The sequence below is a fragment of the Scomber scombrus genome, chromosome 9, assembly GCF_963691925.1.
Source record: "Scomber scombrus chromosome 9, fScoSco1.1, whole genome shotgun sequence".
Classification (NCBI taxonomy): Eukaryota; Metazoa; Chordata; class Actinopteri; order Scombriformes; family Scombridae; genus Scomber; species Scomber scombrus.
Genome location: NC_084978.1, coordinates 7,863,302 through 7,881,707, shown reverse-complemented (window position 1 = coordinate 7,881,707; position 18,406 = coordinate 7,863,302). Strand labels below are relative to the sequence as shown.

General features: G+C 36.6%; 1 protein-coding gene across 1 annotated transcript in view; it reads left to right on the top strand.

Annotated features, from left to right (window-relative positions):
* The window catches only part of rxfp1 (relaxin family peptide receptor 1), a 67,712-nt gene that overhangs the window by 39,006 nt on the left and 10,300 nt on the right, over positions 1–18,406 (top strand). Inside the window, exons 3-11 of the mRNA XM_062425636.1 lie at positions 3,047–3,130; positions 9,403–9,508; positions 13,134–13,205; positions 13,929–14,000; positions 15,327–15,398; positions 15,713–15,784; positions 15,970–16,038; positions 16,284–16,355; positions 16,588–16,659. Of these exons, the coding sequence (XP_062281620.1) occupies positions 3,047–3,130; positions 9,403–9,508; positions 13,134–13,205; positions 13,929–14,000; positions 15,327–15,398; positions 15,713–15,784; positions 15,970–16,038; positions 16,284–16,355; positions 16,588–16,659 (691 nt within the window). The remainder of the gene's footprint in view (positions 1–3,046; positions 3,131–9,402; positions 9,509–13,133; positions 13,206–13,928; positions 14,001–15,326; positions 15,399–15,712; positions 15,785–15,969; positions 16,039–16,283; positions 16,356–16,587; positions 16,660–18,406) is intronic.

Genomic DNA, 18,406 nt, shown 5'->3' with positions numbered 1-18,406 from the left:
AGGTGCTTCAACTTGTATACACAGCTTCATTCATAAAACGCAGAGGTGCAGTGGTATCGATTTAGGACAAGAGAACAATATTTCTCTTCATTTGTTAACTTTAAAAGTAAAGTGAGGTATTGTTATTGGCTTCCTGACTCATTATGAAAAATAGAGATAGATAGTGCGACTGAGCTGAGAGCACGAGTGACAGAGGGAGAGAGAGAGAGGCATGGTGGTCAATGAGCTAGAGAGTATAGAGTGACTAGCGGTCATGAGAACAAAACCGGTGTATGAGATAAAATGAAACATTCTTTTCTGATTGTTTCATGGTCAATACGCAGAAATAAATAACTATGAAAACATGATTTGCTTCAGAGACAGACATTTAGTTTAAGTTTAATATTCCTCCTATGGATTTCTCCTTTTCAATCATTAATTTAGAAAATAGAAAATACTTTATTGTCATGTCCTGCATGAAAATTGTCTTTGGTGTCACTGGTAAGAATAGTATATAAAACACAGAGTACATAAAATAAACACATTCATTCCATTACACATAGACATATGTCCGCGAGATGGACCCAGCACATCACATGTACCTCATTCCTCCCAGCCCCCACACATATGCATGCGATTTTTTTTCCTTGCCATATGTACTTTATAGCGCCACCCTGGGGGAAGCAACTTGCACTCAGAATGGAGGGGGTGGGTGTCATCATCAAATATTTTCATAGTTTTTCTGTGTACTGCAGTGCTGTGTAGGTTTTCTAGTGTTTTTTGAGGTCTTCCTATAATGTTCCCTGCCATTTTGACAATTCTGGACAACTTGTTCTTGTTAAATAAAGTCAGGTGACCATACCAGACAGAGATGTTGTAACTAAGGACGCTCTCTATCATGCTGACATTTGTCCTTTCAAGAATATTACAGCTGACTCCAAAGTCCTTTAGTATCCTAATTTAAAAAAAAAAAAAAATGGTTGGCTTTTTTGCATCTAGCATCAACATTTTCAGTGAAGTTCAGCTTATCATCAATGTGTGTACCCAATTACCTAAAACAGTTAACAATCTCCACAGTTTGACTGCTTAGTATCAGTGGTGTTGGAGAACCTGTTTGATTAAGAATTAGCTCCTTTGTTTTACCTGCATTGATTAAAAGTAAGCTAGTCTTACACCACTGTTTGTAGCTCAAAAACATATTCAACATAATCAGATACGCTGTCATTCTTGTGGAACTGTCCCACTAGTGCCATATCATCTGCACATCCTTGAGGAGCCCCTGTATTAAGCACTATTTCATTCGAGGCCATGTCCTTGACGCAGACTCGCTGTGGGCGGTCAGTTAGGAAGTGCTTGATCCAGTGCGCCAAACCCCCATCCACCCCTAAGTCAGTAAGTCTTTGCAGGAGTATATAGACTTGCATTGTGTTAAAGGCTGCAGTAAAATCAACAAATAAAATCCAAACATAAGTCCAATACTTATGTTTGTTTTGCAAATATTTGGAGACTATGTTAACCATGGTGAGAGTGGCATCCTCAGTTCCTCTATGAGGCTTATAAGCAAACTGTAGAGGATCAACTGAGGATCAATTTCATCCAACTCATGCAACAGTAAATAAAAAAAAAAACAGCAGGATAAATCTGTGTTCTTTCCTCGTGTGTGAATGCTATGTTTCATGCACCACCATCATTTTTAAATTCCTCATTGGTCTCATTTTCATGATCTATCTGGTTCCTCAGATGTGGCGGTATAGGGAGGACAGCTTTGTTTGATTTTGAATTCCACAGGACAAAACCTTTTTTTTAATTCCACAAAGAGAAAAGTTTAGTGTTTTTTCCAGAGTTTCGGATGAGCCCTTTTATCTCTCACAGTCTCACAGTGGGAGTGATGGGAGTGATGCTGGCCAGACCAAACACTGGGCTCTCAAACCCCCTTTAAGAGACAGATGTCCTGAAAAAGATAAAGAATCAACAACAGGTTGCCAAGACATTAAAATGACTTATTATTATTATAGCTGGATATGAGATTGAATACACATACCCCTCTTTTCATCCACCCCTCTCTCTGTGTCTACACACATATTACTCAAATGCAAACAAATACACGCACGCACGTACGCACGCACGCACACACACACACACACACACACACACACACACACACACACCAATGTAGCACACAGCTGGACCCCTGCTGTTAGATTTAAAAAACAAACAAAACAAAAAAAAACATCAGACTGTAAAAAACGAAAGAATAAAACCAAACATGGACTCTAATGTATAATGTCTAAGGACAGACACTTAATATTGCATGTTAATATATCTAGTATGTAAGCCGGCAGTGTAATTTTGTATTGTGTAATTAACTTAGTGTTGTCTCTAAGTCTGTGCATCTAATAGCAGTATTGGAAATCCTCTTAATGGCTGATTAGCCACAACTCACATGCTGTGCAATGCACCACATTATACACATACAAAATACACAAAGAAGTGCTGCCAAACAGTGAGTTTCCTGAATATTTCATGCAACATGCTTTTACCTACAATTTATGATAGAATAACTATTGACTGGGCATAGTGATGGTTAAAATATGTGAATTTTTGTGTGTTTAAAAAAAAGGGGGAAAAAGTATTAGAGCATTTAAGGTTGCGGTGCAAAACACCTGGCTGGCCCTGATCTCCGCTCACCAAGGAGAATTGCTTCAGTTATCTCATTTTTTCGATGACGTCTTCCCTTTTCTTCGTTTGTTTCATAATTTTAACCTTTTTCTAAAACAAGCCTTTGTGCAGCTCAGTATCAACTGGAGGAACTAGAGAGAGAGAGAGAGAGAGAGAGAGAACCATAAGTTGTTTTATTTATGTATGTATTTAGTTAATCAATCAATAATTAATCAATAATGTCACCCACAACTGCTAGTAGTTCTGCATGTGTGCAAGAATGAGAGGAACTATCTATTGTTGTCTGACAGAATGGAACATTTGAACTACCTCTATATAAAACATGTTAGGTTTGAAGGATAAATGGGTTGTAAACTGTGTTTTTGTCTGTCTTATTTTCTTTTTCCAGGAGATAACAACGGATGGCCCCATCTTTTTGACAAGTATTTTGGAATGCCCAGTCATAACACTGGAACCAAGTCCAATGTATGCCGTAAGTATTTTGCTGCAAATAAACTGTAAACTGCAAATTTCAGGATATTTTTTGCTTAATTGTTGCTCATAAATATAACTTTTATACTACTCTTCAAGATAACATAAGTGTCACTGGAAAGGCATTGATATGAATTTTTCTCCTTCCCTTTGTTTGTCTTTTAAGCTACAGTGGCAATTAATGCTTCATGCTTTTGTCTCTATGTGATTTAAGTACAAATCACTTTACATAGCTTCCTGTGCATCAGGGTTTTTTTCTTAAAAAGACTCTTCCAACATTCAAATTTAGGGCAGCAAGAAGATAATAATAGTAACATAGTTGACATTTATAAAAGGTCAGTATTTCTTATGTATTAAAAGAAACGGGGCAGGTTAAAAACACTCCACAGAGCAACAGTTTATGCATGATCAAATACAGTAGCCTGTATTTGCTGGTGAGAAGTCAGTGAGGCATCATGTCTGGGTGATTCCTACTAGTTGATTGGGATGTATTTGTGGAGGAGATGGGGTCAGGAGGTAAATGCACAATGCTCTCTTAGTGAAGCCTCTCACTGACAGACAAAAAGAAGCACCAAGAAGTTTATAAAAAGGCAACCATCCATATAGGCAAATTCTTAAACACTTATAATTCTGGATGTGGTTGTTCAAGACTGGCATATAGCAGGGTGCACATTTAGCTTTGTGAGCAAAATCAAAAAACAAATGTGATCGAATGGACAATTATTGTGTGATTAGGAAATTAGCTTTTGTTTTGTTTTTTTCCATCTCTTTATGCTGTTAATTGACTATTTAAGTGAACCTCTCAGGCTCATTCACTCTCAACAATCACATTTTTCATCAGAGGTGTAAAAATGTAGCTTCACCAATTGTCTCATTCATTAAAGTCATATGAAGTGTTATCTATTAGAGCCCACATGCTGGCAAACATAAGCCCGTCGAGTCATGAGACAAACCAACAGACACTGACAGCAGCTACTGAAAGACCTTGACAAAACTAATAATAGCAAAAGTCTTGTTGAGTATCTACAGTGATATAAGAAAACATGAGGAAAGAAAATGAGCAAAACCTTTAGTCATGATGCTGTTTAACTGCAATTCTTCACACAAGAGAAAACAGAAGAGACAGTGAAGCTTAAAAAGGATAAAAAATACAATAACTAATGCACTTAATATAATATGATTTAAAAAAAACTCAATTTCAAACAACTAGAAAGTGATGAAAATGCATTACATTAGTAATTAAATGGATTAAGGATTAAGACAGACTGTGCTCATATAACCTTACCTCACTGGCCCAGGAAGAAAAATAATATCAAGTGCACTTGATTTGGTTGTTTGTGCAAACTAAATACGAATTAATCCAACTCCGTAATGAAAAATAACTGTGTGTAGTATATAGTTTATTTTCTCCTCATGACAGCTCCAAGATTGGTCCTTAAACATTACAGAGAGTGTAAAAGCTACATTTTGTGTGGTTTTAGCAGGTGGAGGTGCATACTGTATACAGATCTCTCCTAAATTACAAAATGCCTTTCATGTATGTTGACTGTAGCTGTTTTTGCAGAGTCTGTAATGCATCGATTATGATTATGGTAACATGCCACTGAATAATCCAGGGTTTGAGTACTGAAGACACTAGAGAAATGTCAACATAAAATTTGCCAAATTCATGTTACCAAACACAATATGTATATACAGTACAAATAAAAGGTGAGTATACATGGATTTTTGGGTTTGGATGAAATTTCTTCTAAGTGTATTTGCTGTAGCTTATTTACATGTAATACTTCACAAATAGTAGTAGCATGGAGCAAAGCCACGTGTCCCATGAGTATCTGTTGTAGTGCTTTTTGCAGGTTAAAAAACTTTCTGTTTACCTGCTTCCAGCAACTGTAGCAGGTGTGCAAATTAAATTAAAGTAGTATTAGGACTGCAATCACTTTACATTATTTTGAATGATTTTTGCCAGGGACATTAAATCAAAGGTATTTAATTTTGATAGCTTTAAAATTAGCTGGCCATTGATTTGTCAGACTTGATTTGTGTAAAGATAAAAAGGGAAGCATGGCCTAATTGTTGACATAATTATTGCCTTCATTTGCCATCTGTACTAAATTACAAAGTCCCAAACGTTCAAACCAAAACAAGTCAGAGGAAGTCAAACTGTCACGTTTGGTTTGGCCATACCCATCAAGTTTTATGAATTTTCTCCTCACGGTAAAGTTCAAATAAATTTCTCTCAGCTCAAACTCTTTGGCTCTCGAACTCCTGTGACAGCAGTTTGAAATGTAACATCCATACTGTGTTCACTGAGAATCCAAGCCATACATGGAAATATGTACAAATGTGTGACAAAAATGCACATAAAAAATGAACAAAACTTTGTATCTCTAAAAATAAAGCCCAGCAGGTTTTGCATGATGTGCTACACGGGGGAAGATGATCAAAAGTCTGTGTCTGTCCAGATGGTTGGTACATGGAAACTAAAGACAGCTTTAGTGCTTGTTTTTATTTTTATGTTATATTTATATCCACCTATCTATGAAATGTTCTCTGTCATTGCTGTAATTAAGCAGCTATTAAAAACACACTCCAACCCTAATAGCCTGCACTTTATAACTTAACTAATTGGACTCTCCAGGAAAGCAATTGTCAACTCCAAGAAGCAATGAGATTGAATTGGCAGATGATTTCCTTCACAACTATTTGAGGCAGTATGTTATGTTCTGGTATAGCAGTCATGTCAATATTTTCAATTACTTTCCATCAGCCTTCTCCACAGGGAATAACTCAATCAATGGACTATCATTCCTCATCCTGTTGTATCACATCATAGCCGTGGACTTTATACACAGAGAACTTCTCTCTTTGAGATTCTATGTGTGAAGCATTTACCTCGGTAATTATCTTAAAGGGGACATATGCACATTTTCAAGTCATGATTTTACAATTCAAATGTGCTTGTTTGTCTTATGCAGCCCCTCATTTCAACCTCTGTCTGAAACAGGCAATTTTAGCTCCTATCTCTTTAAGGACCCCCTCTCGATGAGCCCACTCCGTTCTGATTGGTCAGCTCCAGGAAGCTTCCCCTTGGGCGACTACTAGCAGCTCTTGAGGCTATGTAAACAAACATTAGTAGTAGGATTTCACTTCTTTTTCTCACTATTCATTCAAAATGGAAACATCTCAAATGCATCTACACACGTTCAACCCCAAATACAATCTGAAATATGGGAGTGGACCAAAAGGGTAGCTCTGGGTCTGAAAACTGAATCCAATGTGGAAGTGACTTAATCCTGTATTATCTCTAATGGCCAGCAGGGTTCAAGTGGCTCCAAAAAGAGGTCTGTGTACATGACCTCAGGGGTCAGCAATTAGGTTCAACCATCGGCCAGATTTTCTTCACAATAATTATTGGGGGGACTGATGTTAAACTGGTACGATACAAATGGGTTTTCTTTTAATGTTTTTGGTGGTTTATTTATTTTGATTAATTCAAGCATAACATTGACTTATTAAACACATTTAGGGGCACAGCAGTTTGTGTTAAGACTGTTTTGGCACAAAAAAAGGACTCGTAAACATGAACATATCTTCTGTGTTACAATATGATTGAATATCTTACTCACACACAATAAACAGCAGTCTGCTTCATTTATGGTTGAAGCAATGTATTGTCATAGATATCAAGATACCTGTGTCATAAATATCAGAAGTTAAAGATGTGAATAGGTCATATTGTTGAATTTACACAAGCCTTGTGTTTACATGGTTATCTACTGTAGATTTATGAAGAGTCATGCAAACAATTTGATGTTAAAACATCATCTTTTGTTAGGGCGCCACATATTTTTTGTTGGAGAGCAACCCATGGAACAACCTCAGCAACAAAGACTACAAAACACACAGAAGTTTGTGGACATGCGGAAACAATCTGATGCCATCAAGGGAAGGAAGTAGAGACATTTTTCATACCTTCACCTCAATTTCTGAAGCTTTGACCATATTAAACATAGACATTGGATATTATAAGAGTATAGAAAAAGTTTTACTTGATTTTTTACCTGTGAATCAATCTCAAATGTGTTCTGCTTGCTGATATAGACCAGAAACATTACAGTGTAGACTTCTATTGTATTATCTGTGTAGGCAGCTGAATCTGTATCTGGAAAGAACATGACGCAGAATGTGCAGAATGTTTTTGTTCCTTTAAGAACACAGCTCCACAGGGTCACTGATGAATGCAAAGTCCTCAACCATATCCATTATTTCATGGACGTGATCTCTGAATAACGTTTTCCCCGATCTCTTTTCTCCTTAAACTGAAAAACAATCTTTATTCTGGTTTCCAAGTCTGAGAAAAAAACTCAAATGTCCTTTTAGCAGTCCATTTCCTTTATTTGACATCTTACAATTTGAAAATGAAGAGACATCCTCAGTCCCTTGGCTGCCATTTCGAAGCAGACCTTCTATCACATTGCACAATGCATTTGTAATCAGCTTTGTTGATTAAACTGTTGTTGCGTAAATATCATTCCACTGTTGTAGCCAGCGTTTTGTTTCATCTCAAAAGACTGCTCCGTGTGGACCTTAATAGAAATAGACTTGATGTATTCAAAGCACATTCACAGTAATCAACATTTACTACAAAGGGATGAAAAAATCTATTAGAAACACCAGTGTTAGAGTCAACCTTTAAACATGTTGAAAGCCCAACTGGTCGATGTGGGAATTATAGGTGACCCTTTGCTTTTGGTGTTCATTATACTGCATCTGTTGTTTTCCTTTTTTTCTGTTTATCGGCATCTATTAAGCTTGGGTTTCCATGAATATGTCACATGCATACTGCAGAGATGTATTTTCATGACAATACAAAGATCTTTTTGAATATATTCATATACATGTTTCTGTTTAAATAACCTTGAAATGCTTTCATCACTGCTGGAGTCCTGGAGAAGTGCCGCAACAAGATACCAATTTCATGCTTGAAAACTATATGAAAGCCAGAAAATAATAGTAATTATAGAGGACCAAAACTTCTTCTCTGGCAGTGACATTCATTACTGATTTACTTCCTTGAAGATTTATTTTCATCTTTCAAATGACTTCAAACTGACAACTGTAACATTGTGTGATCACAAGGATATCTCGAATCGCCCATCTTCTATTATCATCTGCATGTGGATGCTTTTGCGTGGTTCTTTATACCGGTAAAACTATAATAAACTACCAACGCATCCCATAAAATGAAAGTCCGATAAAAGTCATAAGCGTTGGCTAAATGGAATATTTTATTTTCATGTCATTCAGATTCAGCATAGCAAAGCAGCATTTACATCAGCAGATACGCAACACATAAATACAGTTTGACTTATTTTTGTCTCGTACTGTTTGACCTGTGACCCCTAAGAGCAGACAACCTTTCAGTTAAGGGTATCCTGTCCTAAAGCACAACAATATGATGTTGTTATATAATATGTTTTATGGGAAGTGCCATGTTGGTGGAGATATATTGAGATCTCATATCTCATATTTGGTTAGTGGAATAAAATAATTTTAAGCAAATGGTCTTTTCATTAACATAATATGTGTTGCATCTGCAGATTTTAGCAGAGATGGACACAACATTAGCTTTTTTGGGGTTTTTTTTTGTTTTGTTTCCCCCAAGCATCTTGCATTGCTAAGTGCCACACCCAAGACATACTTTTATGAATGCTTGAATCTGCTGGATTGTGGTTATTTTATTTTATCCACGCTGCAGTTGGCTTATTGTTGATCCAACCTGTAAGTTAGGAGACTGTGCAGTGTTTTAATGAAGTGCAAATGGGATATATTAGACAGCTGGCATACATGGAGTAAATAAAAACAGCATTAGTAATGAACTTGGCTGTATGTGGCCAACACATATTAATCAAAAATACCTGAATCTCTGCTATCATAAACATGCAGACCGGTTAAGGACTTTCCAATTAATCAGATATATACTGTACTTTTTAAATGACTGCCCTCAATCAATACTATCTCTGAAAGCATTCATGTTCTCAGAGGTAGAAAATATTCTGTTATTAACTATAACTATTTTTTAATAAATTCTGCTTTCTTTTTTATTTTATTTATGCTATAATCTCAGGACTTATGATCTCTGTAATCAGGACTAGTTTGCCATTCTTCCAAACAGCTCCTGTCTTGACAGCAGTCTTGGTACTTTGGCAGAATGACCATTTGATTGACATGTCCTCAGATGTCCCTTCCTTCTCCACTCCGTCTCTCCAGTCCTGGGTGTCGTTCCAGAGCTCTGCCAGTGCCGAGACCTTGAGCTGGACTGTGATGGCGCACAGCTGCAAGACATCCCAGTGGTGGCAATGAATGTCACCATGATGTGAGTAGAAAATAACCCCCTATTTTTTTCATCATTGCAAAGCTCCAGAATCCAACAGGAAGCTTCCGTCCCTGAGTGTGACTGTCACAGCATGTGAGATGTGTTGTAGCAGATCCCCCCGCTGCAAAACCCCTGCCTGCCACTGTGAGTACTTGTCATTGCCACAAGAAGAGTGAGTAACTTACTTTAAGCCAGCATTAGAGATCAGTCTCTGATGGGAGTGGAGACTAATGCAACCCCTTCGCATTCAGCTGATGAATGGTTTATACATCTTTGAAGTCTTGCAAGAATAGGCATCACACACTTGGCTTGGTTACGCCTGGGGAGTATTTTGTCAAACATGTATAAGTCTATTTAATTCTTTTGAGGCAATAGTACAAAATACGTTCTTTGTCTTCACAGTATATGACAAAGATATATAACCTCAGGGTTATTACAGAATATTTCAATATTTGATCAAAGTACATTACACTTTTTCAGTCTTTATAAATCATTTTAGTCAGTTTTTATGGAGTATTAACACAATTAACAGACAGATTGGCCTGTCCTCATTATCTCATAGTCAGCTTTGTCATTGGCACTGCATCATCTTCTTTGTGATATATTTGGGTTGTTCAATATTTTGTAGCCGGCTCCATTTTTTCTTACTTCTGGATCAAATACTTTTCACAGAGCTTGCTTCTCTGTGAGGTTCAAATACAGCCAAATGGCTTTTGTTATGCATCTAAATTTCAATTTACAACAAGAAAGCACTCAGTAGAGCGCAGACTTCTACCAAAGCCTTATCATCTCACTCGTTAGATATTTCTTTCATTGTCACTGCAGTGGGTGAATAACAGAATAGATGTAAAAGGGCAGCTAAAAGTTGGTCTGATAGTGGTACAAGAGGAACGCTGATAGGGAATTCAAAATCAATAGTTTTCTTCCTATTTGGAGCATGAACACCCAAAGCAAACGTTATGACTTTACGATTAACTGGTCAGGAAAGCAAAGATAACAGAAGAAAGAAAATACTTGTTGAGAACTGAGCCTCATGGAAAATACAGACCTCTTGGTGCTATGTGGTGTATGCTGGAGTCCTTTCTTCTCCTCACTTCTCTGAAATAGCCTGTAAATCAGCTTTTCCAGGACTGTGACATATCTTATGCTGTTTGCACTAAACAATGCTGTACTGCTGGACTTTTAAAATGCATTACTACACATTGCTGTGTTAGGGGATTAAGAAAAACTGGGTGTCTGGAACAGCACAAAGTTAAATTAATTAGTTGGATTATTGTGTTATACTAATAAGATAATACAAACTGCAATAATAATAAACATTTAGTGGGTGTTTGTTTATTCCAGTTAGTTCCCAGGAAGCTATTCATCTGCTCCACAATGCACTGTTTTGTTTACACCCAGCAGCATTGTCATGCAGGCACAGTTTGCTATCAGGGTTTTTTAGCATACAAATATTTCTCTTCCAAGTGGTGTCGATATTCATAAAGTTCCCCCAAACACTCCCCACTGTTGTCATCCCTTTACCATGCAGGCTTTAGATAAAGTGGATCTTATCTGTGTGACCTTATAGTTAAATAGAGTCTGCGTCCCGGCTGAGGTGGAATGAACTAACTGGTTGGTGAGAAATGTCTTAATTATAATAACTGTATTGAGAGACGTGAAACAAATTGGATATTTTGTCCCGAAAAGTGGAGGTCATAAGATATATATAAGGACATTTTCACAACAGCATATGCTTTGTTTGAATGAAGCAGGCATTAGCTTTAATTGTAAACTTTTATATTGGGGGTTGTTTATAGTCATAATGATGATAACTTTGCTACCTGTCCATTATGTGTCTTATATAGAATATTTCTTTTTGCATGTGTTTGTAAAAAAAAAAATAATAATAATAATAATGTTTGGGTCATGTCTACTGTTCAAATGAAACATCACTGTATGATATAACTCAGTTTCATTCAGTTTCCCATTTCTTAATGCTCCAGAGTAAGTAATGTACCAATAAATGAGTAGAGGAGGACTAGCTGATGTTTATAATACAGATTCAGAACAGAATCAGTATACAAGTACTGAACATGTTTGGACTGCTTATGTTACATAGGGGTAGGAAGGTAGGAAATACATTCAACACGGTTGGCTATAAGCATACATCTTGATTTGACAAGAAACATTAAATGTGAACAACAGTACACATGCTGCTCTTGTGATGCCACAGTGTACATTTATTGTTACCACAAAAATGGACTAACTAATGGACTAGTCAAACCTATAAAGTGGCCTCAAAGTACAGTGCCTTGAGATGTGCAAAAGGAATACGGTGTACTGCATGTTTTTAGTTGTTGTTGTTTTTGTTTGTTTGTTTTTTCATTGTACCCACACGCATAGTTCAAATTGAGGTAGTGTTCATATTCTCAGAGACGGCTGGTAGAGACTGCAGGTTTGTTTCCCCGCATTTCTACAAGGAGACCAAGTGGTATAGTGGTGCAAGCACCTGCCCAATGTTCCTCCCACTTTATAAATAGAGGCCTGGATGAGGAGTTTGTGTTGATGCTCACTTGAGTTTGTCATGTGTCTTTTGAAAATCCCTCATTGTAAATAGCACCCGATCTATTTTCATTTGGATTATGATGAATTTTTGGGCCATGTTTACTCTTCAAATGAAACATTTGAAGTAGTTTAAGTTTAAGAAGTTTAAATATTGATGTTTAGTATATTGACATATATTTAAGTATAATGAGGAGAACATTTAATTTAATTTGCTTAATAGTACTGTGATTGAGAATGTCTGGAGCTTATCATTATATGAAATATGATTTATATTCTAATTTGCAAGTATTTAACATCATTTTAAAACTGGATTTATAATGTTTGGGCAAATTTGTAATGTGTTTATTTTTCTTTTAGAGCCATGGCAATCAACAATGGCATCATTCTAATTTCAATACTGACACTATTGTGGAAATAAACATAAAATAATTGATTGCAACCTATGTTTCCTGGTGGTTTGTGGCTCCAGGTCAAACCTTTATATCCATAACAACTGTTGTATTGATGTTTTTGATATACACTCACTTGCCACCCAGGCAAAACTAATACAAGTGTGTACAACAGCCCTGTAATAAACCCTACCCTTCATCAAGGTTACAATTATAAAGTTTTTGTTGACCCTGAGGTGTGATTCAACCAACCAATTCAAGATGTGTTTTCCAGTTATCGATATAAGAAGCATCTGTCATTAATAAAGGAATACAATATGACAGCACCACGAACTTCGCCCTCAAAAATGACTATAAAGTTGAAAATGATTTTTTTTTATGGATATACCTTCTATAAGGGTATGATGTTACTGCAGGGTGGTCCAGTAGACTGCATTAGTTTTAGATAGGTCTATCTAATAAACTTGCAGCTGAGTGTATGTTGAAAGTGGACATGGTCACTTAAATGTTTAATAGCTAGAATAAAGTCCCGCTAATTAAAATAAAACACACTTTATATTTTAAACTCTCATAATCATCATCTGAAGGGGTGAACTGGTCAGTTGTTCAGATGCTGCAGTATTGAGTCACAGTGAGATGGTGTAAACCTCATCCTCTATTCTCATTTTGTGCCTCCACGTTTCTCTCAGGTCCCTACAAAGGAACCGGCTTCAGAAACTGAGAGCAAACACATTCTTCAAGTACCAGAACCTGCAGAAACTGTGAGTTATTTGTGAAGTATGGATGATATTTACTATGTTTTTATTACTCTTATGTAGTGTTTTTTTGATTTTGTTCCTTTTCTGTGACTGAAAAGCACCTTGTATGTTAGTATTATTAGCACGTATGAGAGCCTAGACTTCATTCAGTTAATGCTTTCATCATGCCAATGAGCCAAATTAATGGCGCTCCTTGAGTGACACATACAACAAACAGTTTTGCAACTACAAAGCTGATATGTGTAAGGCTAAGAGGGCTGCTGGGAACACTGACAGAGCGATTATTCTCTTCTGCGTACTGATCCATTCATTGCTGACTTATGTTGTTTATCAACCTCACACAGTACCGCTGACTGTGGCAGCAGGAGAATAGGTCTGCTCCTTAGCCAGGAAACATTTGGCTATGTTAGACTCTCTGCTTTCAGCTCTGGAGGTTTTGACCAGAATGAAAATTTCCCCAAGATAAGGTTAAAAAATGTAGATCATAATCAATCACCAGGTGTACAAAATACACAAAGAGATAAGACACAGCTGTCAGGGGATGTTTGTTGAGGTCACAGTGTGTGGTGTCAAAGACGATGGCAGGTAATAGACAGATGATGGTTGTTTATCAAGTTCAGTTTCTTAGTTGTTGTGGCTTTTTTTCCATTAAATCAGCAGGATCATCTCAATAGTTGTTTACTTTTTATAATAATTCATAATCTCTCTTTGTGTTTGTTCATGTAGATATCTCCAGCACAACCGAATCCGAGATGTGAGCCCCGATGCATTCAGAGGGCTGCACAATCTAACAAGACTGTAAGTTTGTTCATTCATAATTGGGGGAAAAAATGCTATCAAATCATCTTTAACTTTTGTTTGTGTCTTTTCTTGCAAATGAATTACACTCAAAATACGAATGTAGGTAGGTGGAAAGACGATGTGTAACCATAAGTGTACAAAAGCGTACAAAAACAACTCAGTAATTAAGCAACCCGATGAACTGATAAACAAAAGATCTGCAAGGTGTGTGTGTGTGTGTGTGTGTGTGTGTGTGTGTGTGTGTGTGTGTGTGTGTGTGTGTGTGTGTGTGTGTGTGTGTGTGTGTGTGTGTGTGTGTGTGTGTGTGTGTGTGTGTCTGTGTGTGTGTGTGTGTGTGTGTGTGTGTGTGTGTGTGTGTGTGTGTGTAAAATGGAAAATTGAAAGAAACAGAGATGTTGGATTATTTACACGATATTATTACTGTATGTGTGCTATTATCATGATATCAGTTGTTCATTCATAAATATCTCAAATTATTGTCCATACCAGTATATTGCGACACCCCTTATATACATATACACATACATAGATGACATACACAGAAGATGAGTCAAACTAATACTGTAAATAAAAACACACAGTTACATGTACATGAAGTCAGGTCCATAAAGAAATTGGTTTCAAATTTGCTGGGGAATAACTTGATCGGCCTGCATGCATCCCTGGAAAGCTTTTCAGTAGAGCAGCAGAGGAAGTCATTGTTTAATATGAATGCATATTCTTTTTCTGGGGGACCTTCACTGGCTCTCCATCACACAACCCATTCATCTCAAAATCCTCCTTATCACTTATGGAGCACTCCACAATATGGCTCACCTCCTGCCTCACCAATCTCTTCCATCTTCACAATCCTATATGAAATATTTTCTTCTTTTTTACTGCATTTGTTTTCTACTTGTAACAATGTCTCTCCTGCTGCTCTGTTTTTGTCGTTGTTGTGTAACTTCTTTTTATCAATTTGTTTCTCTGTCTAGGTGTCTTTTAGTGCCATTAAAAGCACAGTATAAAACATATGTCTTGCATCCAGTATGGGTGTAATAATGTAATATTTTGGTGTCCATATACTTTTATTAATTTATTTTGTCCTGTTTTCTATCATTATCAAAGCTTAATTATATGCATAAACATAGAACATGGAGTGCATTTGCAGTAGTAACCTATTGAGACAGCTGTTGAGAGATAAGCACAAGCTACTAAATGCTAGCAGAATCCTCGGTTAAAACTCTTTAGTCATTAGCTACATTTTAGGAACAATAGGTGCCGACTTTTTCTCATCTCCAATTAGTTTGTTTGACATGTTTAAATACATTTTCTTCCCTTTAGATATCTGAGCTACAACAAGATATCTGTCCTGATGCCGGGGGTGTTCAAGGACCTGCACAAGCTGGAGTGGTTGTATGTTTTCTTTCTACTTAAATAAACATATCGGAAGAATATAAAATGTTGCACGCTTAGTATATGAGGATATTTTGCTTTCTATAAATACTGGTTTGCCATTGGCAGAGAAGTCAGTTGACGTGTTAAATAATTCACACTGACATTCACAAATGCATGTTGTTTTCTTTTTCGTGCACGCTTTTTTCTTTCTTTTTTCTGCATACAGGCAATACATCACACGTGTATCAACTGAAGCTGTTTCTTCTGAATGAACATTCTGCAAATGAAAACTATATCGTGTTGTTTTTGTTTCTTTGTGTGTTTTTTTGTAGGATCCTAGAAAATAACAATATCCATCAAATATCCTCCATGACCTTTTCAGGGCTGAACTCGCTTGTTTTACTGTGAGTCTATATTTCTACTCTATTCTACAGCAGACTTTTTTTTCTATTTTACTTTGGTGTAATGTCCACTCCTTTTAATAACAGCCTTTGTTGATCTGTTTAGATTGAATGAGTGTCCTTAATTTGAACAGTAAAGGATATGAAATGCACTACACTTTGTTACACTGTGTCTCACTGATTTACAGGGTTCTGTTGAACAACTCTTTGACAAAGCTTGATGACATCTGTCGTGAAATGCCAATACTGAACTGGCTGTGAGTAGGATGTCAAGAAATCAAAAGCTGTTTTGTCATAGGAGTGGAATGTCTTTTGATTAGTTTATTCTGTGTGTGTGTGTTTGTGTGTGTGTGTGTGTGTGTGTGTGTGTGTGTGTGTGTGTGTGTGTGTGTGTGTGTGTGTGTGTGTGTGTGTGTGTGTGTGTGTGTGTGTGTGTGTGTGTGTGTGTGTGTGTGTGTGTGTGTGTGTGTGTGTGTGTGTGTTTCATACCATGTCCTTGCAGGGATTTGGAGGGAAATCTCATTGAAACCATTGGAAATGCCTCATTCTGCTCATGCAGCATGCTGACAGTTCTGTAAGTATAAATGTACATAATTGAATCCATTATGAGAGCACAGGTTTTGCTTTTAAAATGTTATTTTTGATGCAAATAGCCCCTTTTCAAATTTTGATGTTCAGGCATTGGCTAATGTGTGCAAACCATGTAGACGGCTCATTAAAGGGGATGAAGAATCTCAAACAGTAGTCATATGATGTAGTATGACAGTAGTATGATTGCATTTTTCCTGTATTTATATACTCTACAGGGTTCTACAAGGGAACAGGATCAGCCATATACATGAACAGGCTTTCTCAGTCCTTCAGAAGCTTGGAGAACTGTAAGTTCATTTTGTTTAATTGTGCAAACAACCGATTTGGAAAAATATCACAGCTTTCAGGATTTTTCCAAAGCGTAGCTAAAGTGATTTGGATCATCAAATATGTATGATGACTTTAGAAAGGCAGACAGAATGCACAATTGCCAGAAGGATTTGTGGACTTCTTGATAAAACCGGATTTTAGTTGTAATTGCTACATGTAGTCTAAGCTTGATTATATGATTGTATGAGGGTGTAAAGCACTTTTTGTTACATAGCATTTGTATAAAAAGTGCTTGATTGATTGGTTGAATTGTCATATAAACTTGAGCTATTATCAGTGTTGAGCATCCGTGCCTTCCTATGTGGTGTACTTTAATGAACATCAATACTCTTCAGTACTTTTCCTACTACTGACCTGAGTATTTTACACTGTGCTCTTGATATGATCTATGTAGTATACCAGCTTTGCCTTTCCCATTTGAACACTGAGGGATTTACTGTTGGCTAATAGAAGTCTTTAGAGTCTTTACAGACACTTCTGTTGCCATTAAAAGGCCCATGACCCTCAACAACTCTTGTCCTAAGGTCTCTTATGGGAAATGATTGATTGGCACCTTTTAGCCTCAGTGGATCTCTGAAAGACAAACTTGTGTGGTAAATTTATTGTAGACAGTGAAGCTCAATAGAAAAAGATAAACTAACTGTAAAATTTAACTTCTACAACCATTTGAAATATTAGTCTATATCTAAAAGCCTCACATAGTTTGCAAGGCTAAACAGTGAATGCTTTGAACAATGTTCCAAACAATCACACATGAAGAAGTGTTGTTGTCTGTGTGTTTTCTTATAGAATTACTGAGATGAGGGTTTACTCACACTGTTGCAGGAATACAAATATTGTAATTTACTAAACAAACTATTTTTCCCCATAAATGTAGAATAAATCTTTATATACTAATAAGGTTAGGTCTTCTGTTGTACTTTACTTTAATTTAAGATGTGTGTTTTTTTTTCTACTCGTCATATAGACCACAGTTGAAGTCACCCTCCAAGTTTGTATAATTAGTGGGTATGGTAGTCTAAAGTAACATGTCCTAAAAATAGATCCTATTCACAGTCTCCAGAAAGGAAACCTGCTATTAAAACAGATCTTTTTCACCTTTATCTGATAAAGTTTTATCAATGGTGAAGTTGAGCTTTTTATGAATTCATATTTCTACTCCCCTACTCTTAGAGTCATATGAGGATTTTTAGGCTTCTCCAACCCTTTCCCTTGTAATTTTTAGGTTTATAGTGTTGGTGAGATGTGTCTCTTGTAACCTGCAACGAGAAAGTTGGACTAAATTAATAAAAAACTAAAGGTTATCCAAATGCTAGTACAAGGCAGGTGTGATATTAATCAATTAACTACAACTTAGGTTTCCAAAACTAATCAGACCAAAATAAGGAATAGAAATTATTTACAAAAGCATTACATGTCATCTTAATCCACTTATTAAAAAAATATATATATATTTCTACAATCTATATCATGCATTTGGATTTAGTCTTTCCAAAAGTACAGCAAAACAATCAAGTCCCGTGGCCAACCTGAAACATGTATAACACCTTGGCTGTTGGTCCTTTCCATTAAACACATGGCCGCATGTAACACCAGCATGATGATGATGGCTATGTTGATGATGATATAAGAAATCATGTAACAGTCCAATATATTTAAGTCCACTGTGTCCATCCATCAAAGAAACCCAGGGAATGTCTCTGC